Raw genomic sequence first — 17250 nt, forward strand, 5'->3', positions numbered from 1 at the left:
TTTTATGTTTTAGACCCATGTTTAAAGATATAATCAACATGTGGTATCAGAGCAGATCTCATTTTGATCATATAAATAGACTGGTTTTTTGATGAATAAGTTTTTCTGGTCGAATAAAAATTAGTGCCACATCCATGAAACTGTTTTGATGATCGATGCAACTTTATGTAAAAGTTAATCTTGAAAACATCGATCTATAATAACACTTAAATGGATTGCAAACAAATTTTAATATAAATAAAAATTGCTTTATGGGATATTGCATATGAATCGTTTTTTTTTTTTTTGGAATGTCCTAATAATATACTACTACAGAAAAGGGCATTTCCGACTGTCAATATGGTCGCGAAACAGTCGCAAATGCCCATTTGCGACCGCTTTTCGACCGGTTTCGGTGGTCGGTTATACTTTGGTCGGTAATTATTTTTGCGACCATTGTTTGCAACCGAAATATTTTTGCGACCGAATTTGCGACTAAACATTTGGTAGCAAATTTAGCTACCAAATTTGCGACAGAATTATTTTTGCGACCGGTTTTGTGACCGAAAATTTAGCGACTGGGATTGTGACCGTTTTTTTTTTGCGACCGATTTTGTGACCGAACTTTTAGCGACTGAGATTGTGACTGGTTTTTTTTTGCGACCGATTTTGTGACCGAACTTTTAGCGACTGAGATTGTGACTGGTTTTTTTTTGCGACCGATTTTGTGACCGAACATTTAGCGACTGCGACTGTGACCGAATTTTTAGCGACCGGTTTTTCGACCGAACCTATTTGCGACAAATTTTGCGTCCAAACAATTAGCAACAGAAATTGCTACCGAAACTATTTACGACCAACTTTGTGACTGGGTTCTACTGACCGATTTAGCAACCGAGTTTTAGTTTAATTTGTGGCCGGATTTTTAACCATTTTTTGGGTCGCAAAATATATATAGAATTAATTTTTTTTTTCAATTTTCCACTATTTATATATTTCAATATGGTAATCAAATAATTCTTTAAATTCATAAAATTGTACCGATTCATTAACTAAACAAACATTCAAATGTAAATCCAACAAAATGTCATAAAATTGTATCAATTCACTAACTAAACAAACATTCAAAAAGTAAATACGACAAAATATCTAAATATAAGTACGAAAAGAAATACCAAACGTAGGTACCATAACAAAAGTCCGAATTGACCAACTTTACCAAAAGATCACATGCTTAGCTAGTTAGAGCTACTTTTTTGATATGTTCTTCAAAAGGAATTGAACTTGTTCTTTCATTTGGGCGTTTGCAATCCTATTTTCCTCAATTTGCTCCATCATTTTGAGTTTTTCCGCTCTTTCTTTTTCTTTCTCTAGTCTTTCCGTTTCTTTCTCTTGTCGTAGTTGCCTTATTTCTTCATTCAATCGTTGTACCTATAATAATATACCACGTTAAAACCAAACAACGCATTACGACGCTCTAAATAGAAAATACCTCATTCATTTGAATTATCAAGTAAGACATCTTATAAAAATGCTAATGTGTTGTTTCAATGTATTATATAATACATTTAAACAAGTAGCACTAAAATCATCTCTATATGTGGGTTAAATTAATGAAAATATATCGTAAAATGGTCCAGCTTTATACGGCCGGTTATGAACCAATGCAAACAAATATATTCAATTTATACTCATTATGACCCGTTTCAAGCAAAATCTATCCAATTTGAGCATGGCCTTTTAGATACGACTTACTAATAGCCCTTATAACCCATTATATAACTTACGAATAAATGAAAAGCTCGACTAAAATAGAATACACATACCTCTTCATTTCTTGAAGTAGTACCCGGTGTTGACGGTGTACCAGTCATTAAAAGATGCGGATCATTGATGTCGTTAAAACCATATATTCTGCCTTTTTTCTTCCCCCCACCAGCTTGTATCCATGAATCTTCATCGAATAACGGTCGTTTGCTAGCATCATCTCCATATTTATCCTTAACATATTTCTTATATGATTTCTATAACATACAAAAAGAAAATAACTTTTTAATACATAAAACTGTTCATATTTTTCTATTTATAACCAGTGTTGCAAAAGTCACTAGGCGGACCCTAGTCGGCCAACGGGGGAGTTGGGTGTACTCGGAGTACTCGGGAAGTACTCGGACATGATAAATATAAAGAAAACTAATTATTGGATATTATATATATTTCGAATCAACTCTGCAAGTGTAAAACAGTCAAATTAATAGTTGCTTCTAACTTTAAGCAATTCCCCAATTCAAATCAGCATCAAACAAATCTAGCAAAAGTTAATATATATCTACCCCTAGTATGAAACTGCAAAACAACACTCTATAGTAGAAAAAAATAACATAAACGCCAGCAAAAAGAAATGTCAAAATAGTGCCTAAGTTCACCAGCAAATAGGAAAAAAAAAAAAAAAACTAGAACAACCAAACCCAAACAAGAGTATATACATTTGAGAACACTTAAAGATAGATAATAGTTTACTGTATAAAATCGGACCTCAAAACTACTGCTGGTAATCAACAAATAAATGAATAAGCATGTTCAACTTCAATTATGAGAATCAGACCTTAACAGTAATAAAAAAAAAAAAAAAAAAAAAAAAAAAAAACCTCAAAACTTGAAACACATTATATACCCTAGACTCCCAGGAACAAAATCGAAACAAAATATAAAGCAAAAAACAAACATAATCGAACCAGCAACAAAGACGAACCTTCATTTGTATTCTTGGGCGGCTGGGTACTTGAATCTGTCACGACCAAAGATTTAAATTGAATATTGTGTGGCTGCGTTCTAAACTTATGAGGTTGACCCGACTAGGCCAATTATATCCGACTAAGACCGACTACTCCCTGACATTGACCGACTTTGACCGCCGACTAATTTAGACCGCCTAGGAGAAAGTCGCCTCGGATGGGCTCCGAGGAGCGACTAGTCGTCGAGTACAAGGCTGATTAATCCGACTTTTACAACACTGTTTATAAGATAGCTTTTAAAGGTAAAGAAACTTACAAGAGAATTCTCTGCCCTGGTGTCAACCCATTTAACAGTGCTTGATAGATCGATCTCATCCAAACCGTCGGCCGTTTGTGAATCCTCACCTCCTCTACGACTCAACAATATATCCAAAGGTCTTGTCCCTTTCTTCCCATGTGATTGCATCCAAACTTCATCTACAGTAGCTGCCCGCCCAAGTTCCTTATCCTACAAGGTCGGATTTGGAAGTTAATATTTGCATGCTATGTTTAACAAAAAGAAAAAAACTACCATATCTTACCATTTTTTGTTTAAGCGTGGCATAGGTTTGTGAGCCGAGAGTATGTTTGCCCCCAGTTGATTTCCCTCTATTACTTTTGTTCTGAGTAGACTTATCTTTCCATTCTTTTGTATTCCAATATTGAAATAGGGTTTTCCAAATTTGAGCCCCCATCCATATTGGCTTGTACGGAATAATAACAGATAAATCGTCTCCAACTACTACACCTGCATTGCTTGCAGCGGCCTTGGCACTCTCGCGAGCCCTACTTAATACATCCTTGATTTTTCTCTTCATAAACTTCAACCAGCAAGATCGGACTTGTTCATCCAACTCATTTTCCCATTGATAGTATAACTGAAAAATCACATTTTCAATTGAATATTTATTTTTAAGAATTAACCTATAAAGTAACAGATCTTATTCCAGTTTAATAAAATATTTATTTTTAAGAATTAATATAAAGTAACTGGTGTTTTATAAATTGTATTAAAGTTCTAGAGTCAATTCTTTGTACAAATGTTTCAAGTTTTTTAAATGGGTGTATAATCAGGTAAAAGTTTTTTAAATGGGTATATACAAATGCTTCAAGTTTTTCTAGAGTCAATTATTTATAAACCTTTTTGTAGGTCCCTTTTCGCGGAGGATTACGAACCTAAACCTTGTTATACAAACCTACTAGCGAGTGCGGAATCCAAGCTAGCAAGCAAACCGAGTTAGTAGCAAGTAGAGAAACAAACACACAAGTTCACCGATTAACACAACTTGTATTAATGCAATGAGGGTTCGGTTACAAGCTCAATGTTTACAGAAGTGTTCTATAAACTCTCTAAGTGTGTGTGTGAGTTCTGGGCAGAATGCTCTCTAAGCTTTCTATCTCTCGGGTGTGTAAAAATGGCAGAACTAAAGAACTCAACACATGCATGGGTATATATACCCAGCTCAGCAGGTCTGCTCGAAGGATTCGACAGATGGTCCGAAGGATCATCTGTCGACCACATGTTACACGAAAGATCAGCGTGGACCTCGAAGGATCATCCTTCGAGGTCTAATGGTCGAACCATGGTCGAACCATATCTTTCGATCACCTCGAAGGATCAGGTGTATCCTTCGAAGCGATCCTTCGATCAGAACATCTTTCAACTGTTGTCCAAGTCAAACCGGAGGATGGTTGACTTGGTCAACTTACAGAACTGACATGGACATCGTTTACATACAGACCGAATACAGACAAAGTACAGACACAAGTGCACCAACAAACTCCCCCTTGGCTGTAGCTTTGTCTTTGATCTCTAAGCTTTGTCTTGTTCTTCTAAAGGTGTAGACTCGTCTTGAACTTCGACGGTCTTTGGTCTTCAGGTCTTCAAGACTCTGATGTCCTATCATGTCTTCAATGTCGGAGGATCTTCAGAGTCTTCACGTCTTGAAAGTAGAAAGTGTATCAACAAACTACCCGTATCATGTAGGAAGTGTGTTGACAAACTCCCCCTTAACATAAGCTCCCCCTTGAGTTATGCTCGTGAAAAGACTTTATCTTTATGAAGTGAGATCCTTGTGGTGTTGATGATGGCCAGCGGCAACTCGATCATCTTCATCAGTTGAGCGCCTTCTCGTCGTGTCTTCATTCCAAGGCTTGTCATCGACCATGTTCTCCTAGCCTTTAGAATCTGCACATGCAAGAAATCTAAACGCGTAATGAGAACAATTGCTTGGAATATAGTATAAACAAATGACACACGAATGACCATGTCATAATCAAACACCGTCCGACAGTTTGAAAGTTTAATAAAATTTGTCAATTTTAGTCTTTAACTTTCAAAACATGCAAATTTCGACCGTTTATGAAGATTTAGTCAGTTCGGTTTTCAGTCAGGTTTCAGGTAACGAAGACTTGAGCTCCAACATCGTACGATCGAAAATAAAGCAGAAATAAAATCTTTTTGGCTTTTATAAAGTTTATATTAAAACACAGATTTTAGGTGTGTTTTTGAAATTAAAAGACAACAATTTAAAATCCTTTGAGTGTTATCAAACGACATCACCGCTAATGTCGTGCTGATATGCACCAAACGACGAAACTGTTTAAAAGAAAACAATAAAAGTTAAGCAGTAAATAAATATATACAGACATTCTTTTTGCGAGTTTCGAGGGTAAGAGAATCATATCAGTGTACGGTCATGCCAAAACACTCTTGTTGTTCAGTTAGTTAACATTAAGATAAGCATCCTATAACAATTATCGGTATTGTTGTCCACTTAAGCTCAACTTATCAGATGTAATCATGTTTAGAGGATACGTTAATGTATGGTTTATACTTACCGACCGGTGTTCATCCACATCACGACACATTCCCGTATCAAGGTATGCACGAGAGTTCATCTTACCGGTGAGTATACCGATTATCATCTGTTTGACCGTATAAATTGTGAGATACTCACTTATTTTGATTCGAAAACAAGCCCTATGTGATATAATCACTTATTGATGAGGAACTTGATTTTCGTATGCATGAGGGCACAGGTGCAAGTCCGTGAACAGGTCAGTACTTCCGTACAGCAGAGAGACGAACTTGACACCCGGATAAATGTGATATTTTATCACTTATTTGATTTGGACATGTGATTGTTTATCACTTATTGAGGTCGAATGCAGTATGTAATATGTACACGTATGTATAGTATCATGGAAGATCTAGACTTGCGTCCCCGTTATTTTTCGGTAAAAGATACAACCATGATACTCAGATGATAAGCAGCATAAAGACCGAATATCTCAGAGCCTCGGCAATCTATCAAACGAAATTTCGGTACTAAGACCATATGCCAATGAATGGTTCCCACCTGATCTTCAGTCGATTAAGATTTATATCACCCTGCACACTTTAAAATGATTGTGAGCCTACCGATACATCTTATATAGAGCTGCTTATCGTTTTTCATTTAAGGTTTAAAGAGGTTTGGATAGACCACTGATGTACTATCATTTTCTCTTTTGCTCGCCAGGAAACTCATTTTTGTTTTTCTATTGTTTTTGTGTTTTTGAGATTTTTCGATGTTTTTGGATTTTCAGATTTTTGGATTTACTCCCCCTAAAATCAATAAACTAAGATAAATTTAAAAACACACAAAGATATTTACAAAAATGATTTTCCGATGTTGGTTTTACTCTTGTGCTTGACCTTAATGCCGTTTACCAAAATTAAGTTTTATTAGAAAAGATTTAACAAATTTTGGAAAAATGAGTTGGCATGTCGGTAAGCGGTGCGGACCATGACAACATTGATGAGTTTCACATTGAAACAATCACGTGTGAGGTGATATTCGAGATCAATGTGTCAGGTCAAAGAGTGCTGTTCGAGATAATACTAATTCACAAAGTAGCTTAAATATCGACAAGTATAGGAGAGATTAAGAAATTTGAGGCATATCCTGCGACTGTTCCGTGCATTGCAAGGAATCTAAGCACTCTCCCAACTGGATATCCACCCGGTGTGGACTTCAAAGTCGAATTTGCAACTACTGAAAAGTCTCTTGACAGCAATAAGCTCATAAACCTCCGGGTCCGGCTGGTCTTCCACATTGTACCAGCGAAGGTCTTGACTTTCTCTTTCAGAAATGGTGTGCGGATGTTCAATCCATGCAAGGGCATCGACACACATTTCACTTCATTCGTTCCTGTGGACCCGATCAAAAACCATAATGACCAACTTTTGGCACGTTCTTCATTTGGTCGAAGTTTGCAACTTCATTCATCCAAATTTTCTTTTTCTTTTCTCTCTCTCCATCAAAGGCAACAATTTCTCCTGTCGCCTATCTTGTGCAAGGACATTCCACTATCAACAATCCTAAGACTATCAATAGTTCCTCCTGGAACTTCCTGCACACTCACTCAGAGATTAGTTGGAGAGAGGGACCCAAGCCATTGTGGTCTTGGGTCTTCCATTTTCATCAATGACAATAACTTCTTGTCTTTGATGGTTTGTAAATTGTGATGGTCCCCCTGATTCAGTAACCGATTTAGGTTTCCATGTCTGTTTTGTTTTATCAGTGTCATTCTTTAAAATTTTAACTTCATTACAGTTTGAAGTTTTTGAATTTGTTGATTTTACAGAAACAGATTGTTTTTGAACCAGATCGGTTTTAATTGCTTTTTCAATCCTTTTGACCTGTTGGCGTTTCTGCTTCTTCTCCCTTTCTTTTACAAGGCGGGGATCTTGTCTGACAGAAGCAGATCGCTTACGGTCATTGCGATCACGGGGAGCATCAACCTTTTCTTTCTGCTTATGAAGATAAGGGCAATTTCGAATTATATGCCCAATGGTTCCACACTCAAAACATGATCTTCGTTCAACATACCTCGAAGAATCATGTGTTCTCTTAGCCGATGATGTTGAACTTTGTGAGCCCGAGGTACTAGGCTGTGAACTGTTTTGTTCATTTCTTTTCAAAACAGTAGCTCTCTTGACAAAATCTAAATTAGATTTATTTTCAAACGTTTCAATTTTGTCCGTTCCCGTCGATTTCACAAAGTTAACATTTTTCTTCTTCTTTTGATTCGGCTTCTTCTGGACTTGAGCCGGTGCCTTTCCTTTGGGCTTGGTGTGATTTTGCTGTTTTGGCATTGCTGGTAATCTCTTGTTGCCAAATTGTTTTCGAACTTCAGCCTTTGGGATTGGAGGACACTGTGTAACTGTAACATGTGGTCCTTTCTTCCCCAAAAACTTACTTGTCGAATTTTCAAAGACTTTATCGATTAAGGATTGATTAACGTTCTTAATCGGAAAATCTTTGTCTGAGTAAATTTTATCATTACCAATCAAAGTGTACAGCAAGGTCACACTCTCCGACTCCTTCTCAGACGAGGACTCAGTTGCAACAGTCTTAGCGGGTGTGGCAGGGGGATCACATAGAATGTGATTCTCAAGAGGTATGTCCTCATTTTTGACTACCGCATCAGACTTTGCTGGAGTAGCATCATCAGATTCATCATCTGAAGAATCAGCATCCTCAATCTCAACTGGAGGATCCTGTTTCTGTTCAGCAGTTACAAATGTATCTGCTGACACATCCGAATCTGAGGATACTTCTTTCTGGTATCCGAGTCCTGCTGCAAACTCCTTCACATCAAGAGGAACAGATGGTTCAAAGAACACTCTATCCTCCTCATCAGGCATGGCATCATAATTGTGTCTGACTGGTGGTGGACATTTTTTGTATCCTATGCATGTGACATCCTTCTTTTCTTTCTGAACATCAATGATGTGATCCAACACGTAGCTAGAGCTCAAATAGCTGTCTAGCTTGAGTTGGATTGCCTCACTTTCCGTTTTTACACAGACCATTTCTTTTTGCATTGCCTCAAGACGTGAGATGTACAAATTAATGTCCGTTTGTTTTCTGGAAACCATTTTAGTCAATTCAGTTTTATCTTTCTTTAATGTCTCAATCATTGACTTAAATTCCTTTTCATGGTTTTCATAAAACATATTGGCTTCTGTGCATTTTGAAAGATCCACAGTCAACTTCTGATTGTGGATGAATGTCACATCATATTTTTCTTGCAAAGCCTCGTGTTTGCTTTGCAATGCACACCACTCATCATTCAAGGAATCATGTTTGTCTTGCAAGTCAAACAAACTAGCTTGTAAAGCATCATGTTTGGCTTGCAACTCAGACATGTTTGCCTCTAACTTAACACATTTAGCCTGCAAGCTATCACAGTTATCACAGTTTACAGCAATGGGTTCATCGACACATACCTGACTTGAAGAACTGTCGACATTAGCCATAAAGGCTGAATGGAGAGAAGACGAAGTACAAGCAGCTTGATCCATCAGAACAGCTCTTCTTTGAGTTTCTGCTGCAGCTTCCTCCAAAAGTTCATCAATATCAGCATCAACTGAGACACCAGATGTCTCACCCATATTCTCATCGCCTGACCCAGATGAATCTTCATCAACACTCCTGCTGTACCCAGAAGAGTCTTCATCTTCAGACGATTCACCACCACTGGCGGAAGATTCTCCACCACTGGTGTTAACTATATTCTTCACAACTTGAGCAAAGCAAGCTGTACCATTAGGAGCATCACCACCAAACTGGATTGTCCAGTCGCAACCTTCATCCATCTGAACTACAAGTGCCCGGTTGTCTTGATTGTTGACAGGCACTAATGTACGTTCATTATTCCTGTTCTGGTTCTGCTGGTTGCCCTGGTTTCTGAAGGGGTTCTGGTTTCCATGCTGTGCTGGCTTTGCACATTCCCGTTTAAGTGACCCCGTTCACCACAGTTGAAGCACCTTACTGCTTGTTTATCGAACCCATACTTGGTGTCTCTCTTACTCTCCAAGCTGGTTCTTCCAGTACTTTCCATCCAATCCTTTGCTCTTCTCACAGCACTAGCAAAGGCCCACTTGATGTCCATCAAGTCCATCTCTTCTTTATCGATCTGCCGATAGTCTTCCTGTGTCAGATTAATGTTGCCAATCTGACCTTCTATCAACCCACAGTACGCGCTCACTATAGTGTTAAGTAGCTCCATGTGTTCCTTGGCTACTTCTACACTGACTTTGGAGAAGCTTGAAGTGTCGAGCTGTACTGTATTTGGCTTTGATTGTTGACCAGCAGATGATGTTCCTCCATAACATGCACGTTGTTGTTCAGCAGGAGGAGGTGGAGGTGGTTGGATTGGATTTCCAAATATGTCTGTGGTGGTAGGTGGCTTAACAGGAACTTGTATTGGATTGCCAAAACAATCTGTACTTGTGACAAACGCCGTTTGAATTGGAGCATGTGAACCAGTTCTTGCAGACGAAGAGCTGGAAGTTCCATAATACATTTCTGGATTCTGTGGCAATGGAACTCTCTTCGCCTTCAATGTTTCCTCCTGATCCTTGTTTTCCAAAAGCTGCACGAAGTCGTTAAAACTTGTAGTTCTCAACGCTCCGTTATACTTAAGGATTTCCAAGAAACTACTCCATTGCGGAGGTAAGGCATCAGCAAACTTCTTTACCACCTCTGCTTGAGTTGTTGTAACTCCAAAATTGTTCAATTCAGTAAGCAGGTGATAGAAACGACTTGTCATGTCTCCCAGAGACTCCTTATCCAGGCAAGCGAAGCTGTCAAATTCTTTCTTGAGTAGATCATGACGCAGCTGACGTGTTGCTTCATTCCCTACTCCTCTTGTTTTCAACCCGTCCCACAACTTCTTAGTTGTCTTGAAGCTGACAAACTGGTGATACATATCCTTGCTCAAAGCCTGGGTGAGAATGGCGTATGCTTTCTTTTCCAGATCATACGTTTTCTTTTTATCTTCGGGAAGATCAGCAAATGACGCAGTCTCTGAAGCAGCAACCTCTATGGCTTGATCGAAATCTGTGGTGAAACGTATCCACAGTTCCGTATTTTGACCAAGAACATATGTTTTAAACCTCTCAGCCCATCCTGGATATTCATTCAAACTCATCAGTTTTGGGGGTCGATTCAAACTTCCTGTTTCGCTTTCGCTTAATAAGATACTTTGTACACTCGGAGTTTGACCCGTTACTAATGCCCATTGATTTGATGGTAAAGCATTTGCTTGTGAAGATGTAGATACTGGAGATTCGGCCCATGATGGTGATAGACTTGTACACGTGTACTTTCCACTATCTGGCGCCGGTGTACCCCACCATGAAGGAGTAGCACCAGAACTTGTATATTTGCCGCTGTCGGGAGCCGGATTCCACCAATTCGGATTCATGATTAATAAGCAAAATAAATGCTAAGCAAGAATGATCCGAAAGATACACAACCGAAAGATCCTGGTCGAAAGATCTGAAATCACAGAAAATTGTTAACAATAAACAGATCACAATCGAAAGATATAATCTTGTTCGAAGGATCAACAGTACTCGAAGGATTACTGTTGACTCTCGAACAATGATCTCGAAAGACTCAAGAACACGAAGGATTCCCTTTTGAAAGATCCTTATCTTTCGTGTTAAATCCTTATCTTTCGATCAACAGATCTCGAAAGATTCACCAATACGAAGGATCCTAATCTTTCGGACACTAGTCTTTCGAAAAGATTCCTTTCTCGAAGGATATGATTCAGACTTCGAAGGATGGGTCGAAAGATAGTAATCTTTCGAGCCTTCCTTGATCGACAGATGTCGACAGATGTCGAAGGATAATCTTTCGATGTCGAAAGATATCTTTCGAGAGCTCTGACACAATCTGATCTGATGTGAAAGGTTGGTGAAAAAGGTGATGGGGTTGGTGAAGTTGCTTTCGGCAGAAGGGATGTTTCTGCACAATTTTCCACCAACCTTTTGACTTTCAAAAATAATACCCAAAAAGGCAAAACCTTATCCTCAAGTCCAGTCACCGGAAACACACCGGAATACCACCGGAAAACACAAAGTTTTCTAAAAACCAATTTTTATGTTACCCAACCCAACCTTGAACACTCCCGGTTAGTTTAGACACGTTTTTACTCAAAGAAAAAGCAAGAAAACAAGTAAAAACAGGTGCAAAACCAAGTGTTTCAACACACCAAAACTTGTAAAAACCCGGTTTTAAACAAGGTTAAGAGCCTTAGCTCTGATACCACTTGTAGGTCCAGGTTTCGGGACCGAAACCGTGATTTTCATGATAATGTTCAAAGATGGAAGAGATAAGAGAGGATAAACATAACAAACTTTGTATTAATCCGGTAGTAAACATTACAAGTCGGCCCGGTTCCATGACAACCGAACTAATACCAAAGAAGTATACATCCGGGGAGAAACCAAGTGGTGATTTCTCCCGGTGAGGTCTCAGACCTCCATTCTCTCTAGCACACACTTGTGCTCTCACTCTTGTGTTGCCAATGACAAAGTGTTGGTATTTATACTAAAACACAGGCTGCAGGTCGAAGGATCAGACTGACTGGTCGAAACATCATCCTTCGATCAGACAGTCTTCGAAAGATACTCACATACCTCGAATGATATCCTTCGATATCCTTCGAGGTCCATCCTTCGATGGGTATCTTTCGAGCTCATCGAAGGATATTCATAATCCTTCGATGCCTTATCCTTCGACACCAATGACAACACAGCAACTTTGTCTAGCAACACACACACAGTCAAACCAACAACCCTCTCATTTGACCACTTCAAACGAGCGGGTCTATACACGTTCGTTTGACCGTTTCACTAACTATTACAAATTCAGCATAAAATAAAACTAATCTATTCGACAAGCATCGGACACAAAATCTGCATCAACAAATTCCCCCTTGTCCGTTGCTGTCGAATGCTGAAAATGCAACTGCAATCGATCTTCAGCCAAGTATTCATCTTCTCTTGTGTAGACAAATTCCCCTTTGACCGATGATCCAGGTAAGTAGTATCCTGATGCTCATTGTATAAGATTTCCCCCTCAAAGTACGCGTATCCGTGTTGAGTGTTGTGCAATTTCCTCAAAAGGATCAATTGACCGATCTTCCGCTGATCTTCCAATACTCCAACCGGCATATGATAAAGGTTCCATTCTTAAACAACTGCATCAAGTCTTGATCTTCAAGTGTCTGTGCAAAACATTCCACGCTGAACCGTTTGAATCACCAGAAGATCATAAACTCTACCACCTGTGATTGCGTTTAGAATTTTACCGAAGAAATTCAACAAATGAAAATTTTTATCCCCCCATTTCTTTGGCAAAATCTCTAAACCTTAACAGATTCTTTCCACTTCAAAGAAACTGTCGTCAAGTATTCACCAATTCCCTCCACCAAGCGGAACTGTTGTGTTTGGCCCATAATAGTCACGTTACCATGTTTGTCATTGCATCGGTAACCGTGACTACCCCACATTTTCAAACATCAAGTCTTCATCATCTCTTGTGTTCATCATGCTGCATCACCCCGCGTGTTCCCAAAGCCCGTACGAATTTCGATGTTGAAACTTTGAAGCCCGGTATGAATAATCCTTGCGAACACCCGACCCGACTCCAAGTGAATTAAATGATTAACCCCAACACACTGTCTGAGTTCATAAAATTCCACAACATCTGGATCCTTCGAAACATCTGCATCAAACGAAAGATAAACACCAAGACAGCTTCGAAAGATGATCTTTCGAAGTCTTTCGAGCACATGTCACATATCTTTCGAGCATCTTTCGAGCACATGTCACAGATCTTTCGAACACCTTTCGAAGTTGGACATGGCTGATCCTTCGTACACTTCAGAATTGATCCTTCGAAGTCTTTTTGATCCTTCGAAGAACTGATGATCTTTCGAGCACTCCTGTTCATCTTTCGAATCTCCTTGATCGAAGGATGATCTTTCGAGGTCGAAAGTTATCCTTCGATGGTCCTGACACAAGGACAGAAAGTACGACAGGTGTCAGAAAAGTTGATGTGGTAGGTGACCAACTTTCGCAAATTTCGAAGCATGAAAATTTGAAATTTGAATTTTGTTTGATCCTTCGAAATCTGTTCAATCTTTCGATGGACAAACAACATCTTTCGAAACTTGAAGCTGTCAAGAACATCATGAACACGGAGGACTGTTCATCTGCAGATCCGACGAAAACACTTGTACACGTTGTTTTGATGAAGAAAACTTGAGTATTTAGGAGAAAAACATAAAACCCAACACCCGGTTTAGCACAGATCTGGATATCCGGGTCCAGATCTGGGTTTTTCTCATTTTCACCTTTTTACATCTTGAACAAAAACCCACAAAAATCACAGATCTAGAGCACATGTGACTTAGTAAACGGTTAGTTTTACTAAATCGGGCACCATGGCTCTGATACCAATTGTAGGTCCCTTTTCGCGGAGGATTACGAACCTAAACCTTGTTATACAAACCTACTAGCGAGTGCGGAATCCAAGCTAGCAAGCAAACCGAGTTAGTAGCAAGTAGAGAAACAAACACACAAGTTCACCGATTAACACAACTTGTATTAATGCAATGAGGGTTCGGTTACAAGCTCAATGTTTACAGAAGTGTTCTATAAACTCTCTAAGTGTGTGTGTGAGTTCTGGGCAGAATGCTCTCTAAGCTTTCTATCTCTCGGGTGTGTAAAAATGGCAGAACTAAAGAACTCAACACATGCATGGGTATATATACCCAGCTCAGCAGGTCTGCTCGAAGGATTCGACAGATGGTCCGAAGGATCATCTGTCGACCACATGTTACACGAAAGATCAGCGTGGACCTCGAAGGATCATCCTTCGAGGTCTAATGGTCGAACCATGGTCGAACCATATCTTTCGATCACCTCGAAGGATCAGGTGTATCCTTCGAAGCGATCCTTCGATCAGAACATCTTTCAACTGTTGTCCAAGTCAAACCGGAGGATGGTTGACTTGGTCAACTTACAGAACTGACATGGACATCGTTTACATACAGACCGAATACAGACAAAGTACAGACACAAGTGCACCAACACTTTTCGGGTAATTGGGTCGGGTAAACGGGTTGGATCATCAAATATCAAATCAGTCCCAAACCCGTAGAAAAAAAAACTAATCCCAAATTCGGTCCCATACCCAATTACTCGACCCCAAACCCGTCCCAAATATTTCGGGTTGGATTGTCTTCTCTATGTTTATCGAGTTATGACAATGTTATATACACAATTTTTGTAAATACATACCTTGAAACGCTCAAACATCCTATCTTCATCTTCTTTAGAGACATCTTTCCAACTTTTCCAAGGATGGGACCACATAGCCTCCAAAGTTTCTCCCATAGTCCGGGTAGCTTTACCTTGATTACTAAACCTATAAATTAAAAACAATATAACCCAATCAACATTCCTTGTATGACATAATTGAGCTAATGCCATTAATATGCATCTATATACTTACTGTCCATAGATAACACAAATTTGTTCACGATTTCTTGGTTCAGGTAAAGGCGTAGGGGCAACCGGTCCCCGTCGGCCAACAGTTGGCTCCTCATCATCACTACTCTCGTGTTGAGACAATGTCTCATATGCATCCGAATGTATAAACGGTACCACTACCTTGACCACTACCTTGACCTGTACCCCTACCACCTCGTGCGGAACTACATGCCATGATATCTACAACAAAAAAAAGTATAAAGATTTAAAAGAATCATAATAAGCAGAAACTAATAACAACGAAGAGTTATATACATAAAACAATCACTAAAAGTACAACAAACTAACCATATATATGTGTGTGTGTGTGTGTGTGTATATATATAAACAAATTAACTAATCCGAATCTTCGTCTTCAAATTCCTCATCGCCATCATCTGAATGAATGTCTTCAAACTCATCTTCTTCGTTATCATCATCATTTACATCATCAACTTCATCTATTACATTTGTTTCTTCATGAATAATTGGGAGCAAATCCTCATTATTAGCTGAACATATTATCCTTTCATTCTCTTGTAGGAAATGCTCCACGTCTTCATTATCACTATCACCAACTACAATGTCATCTTCAGCTAGTTCATAAACTCCCCTTGGTGTCGTCTTGACAACAGCCCACCAGTCTTTTAATCCTTTTTCTTTTGAAGGATATGGTGTATAGTACACTTGGTGTGCTTGGGATGCAAGAATAAATGGGTCGTCAACTACACTTTTCTACAACCTATTAACTTCGGATATTTGAACTACAGTCCAGTGTCCATCGACTCTCGACTGCAAAGAGCTCTGTTTAATAGATATTTTGTATTACTGATGTGGTCATAACACTTTTCTACAACCTATTAACTTCGGATATTTGAAGTTAACAAGTAGGGAATATCTTAAATTACTGTTAATGACCACCAGCTTAATAGAAAAACACATCTTTTCTGTCACCTCTCTGCAGCGATTTTGGTACACATAATATTAAATCAAATCATGCAATAAATTAGGAAGGGTCACTTGACTTTTGAGTCAACAAATTGAATTTGGAATTGGATGAAACAATATTAAACCAGACAGGATTCGGTTGTAACTATTGAACTCAAATTCATGCTCTCAAACAGACAAACACTATAATCGACCAGAATCGTGGTAACTGGTAACAATTATAGGTGTTCCAATATTGACTGCTTGTGATAGAATCAAAACACACAATTATGACTTAAATTCCAAATATCCTTATTACACCTACAATAAATCCCACCAAAATGTCAAACACACTACACATACTAGCAAGGCACAAATAACATTTAAACAACTAAAACCTCTGAGAGAATTTACGATTAGGGGTGCTAAACGGGTCGTGTTCGCGAGTTCAACCTGACCCGAACCCGAAAATTGTACACGAACCAGAACCGAACCCGACAATCGTATCATACATATGAACCCGAACACGACCCGAAGTTTCATGGGTTGACCCAAACACGACCCGTAAACACAAATGTATATAATAATATCATATTTAAATTATAAAATCTATGTTAATTTCTCTTTTTAAGTTATAATCATGGCATAAAATACACACCCCATTTAATTTATAACATAAAATATATTGTAAAAAATATAATATAGTATAAATGTGTTAAACGGGTCAACCCGCCAACCCGACCCGTTAACCTAAACGGGCTTGCAGGTTCAACCTGAAACTGACCCGAACCCTTTTAGACTAAAACTAAACCCGCGAAGTTTTCTTATTTCTCTGTTTTGGTGTGTCTGGTTTGTTTCGTTCCGCTTTCTTCTTGTCTTTGGGTACTTCATTCTTATTTTTGGGGCTGGGAATATTAGTCGGGTTGACAGGTCGGAGTCAGCCTTTGTTTTGTGTGTCAATGTTTGCTTTCAGGGGCGGAGCTAAGTAGGAAGCTCCGGGTTCCCAGGAACCAATTGGGGTTCGGTTTTTAAGTAGTACGGCAATATAAATGATTAAAAGTGAACCCATTAATAAAACTTAAAGGGAACACATAAACAAAAGTCGACAAAGGTTCTGGTTGTTGGGTAGCACAATTTTAAGCCACAGGTTGCGTGTTCGATCCCCGCTTATGACCAACTTTTCAA

General features: G+C 38.8%; 1 protein-coding gene across 1 annotated transcript; it reads right to left on the minus strand.

The window, feature by feature from the left end:
- Window positions 1-1047: 1047 nt before the first annotated feature.
- LOC118488848 lies at window positions 1048-16608 on the minus strand. The gene is made up of 8 exons (XM_035986250.1): window positions 16519-16608; window positions 15586-15873; window positions 15122-15339; window positions 14908-15034; window positions 3296-3631; window positions 3031-3222; window positions 1806-2003; window positions 1048-1410 (listed from the first exon to the last, which is right to left on the minus strand). Exons 1-8 carry the CDS (start codon window positions 16606-16608, stop codon window positions 1228-1230), a joined length of 1632 nt encoding a protein of 543 aa, XP_035842143.1. The 3' UTR covers window positions 1048-1227.
- Between the last annotated feature and the right edge of the window lie 642 nt (window positions 16609-17250).

Source organism: Helianthus annuus, chromosome 17, assembly GCF_002127325.2.
Source record: "Helianthus annuus cultivar XRQ/B chromosome 17, HanXRQr2.0-SUNRISE, whole genome shotgun sequence".
Classification (NCBI taxonomy): domain Eukaryota; kingdom Viridiplantae; phylum Streptophyta; class Magnoliopsida; order Asterales; family Asteraceae; genus Helianthus; species Helianthus annuus.

Bases quoted from the DNA above. Each gene is read 5' to 3' on its own strand.
- LOC118488848 (XM_035986250.1), bottom strand. From the start codon at position 16,608: ATGAAACTTCGGGTCGTGTTCGGGTTCATATGTATGATACGATTGTCG. The intron at 15,340-15,585 runs GTAAATGATGAT...TTTTTGTTGTAG, and splicing joins TAATAGATGAAGTTGATGAT to ATATCATGGCATGTAGTTCC. The intron at 15,035-15,121 runs GTAAGTATATAG...TTTAATTTATAG, and splicing joins ATTTGTGTTATCTATGGACA to GTTTAGTAATCAAGGTAAAG.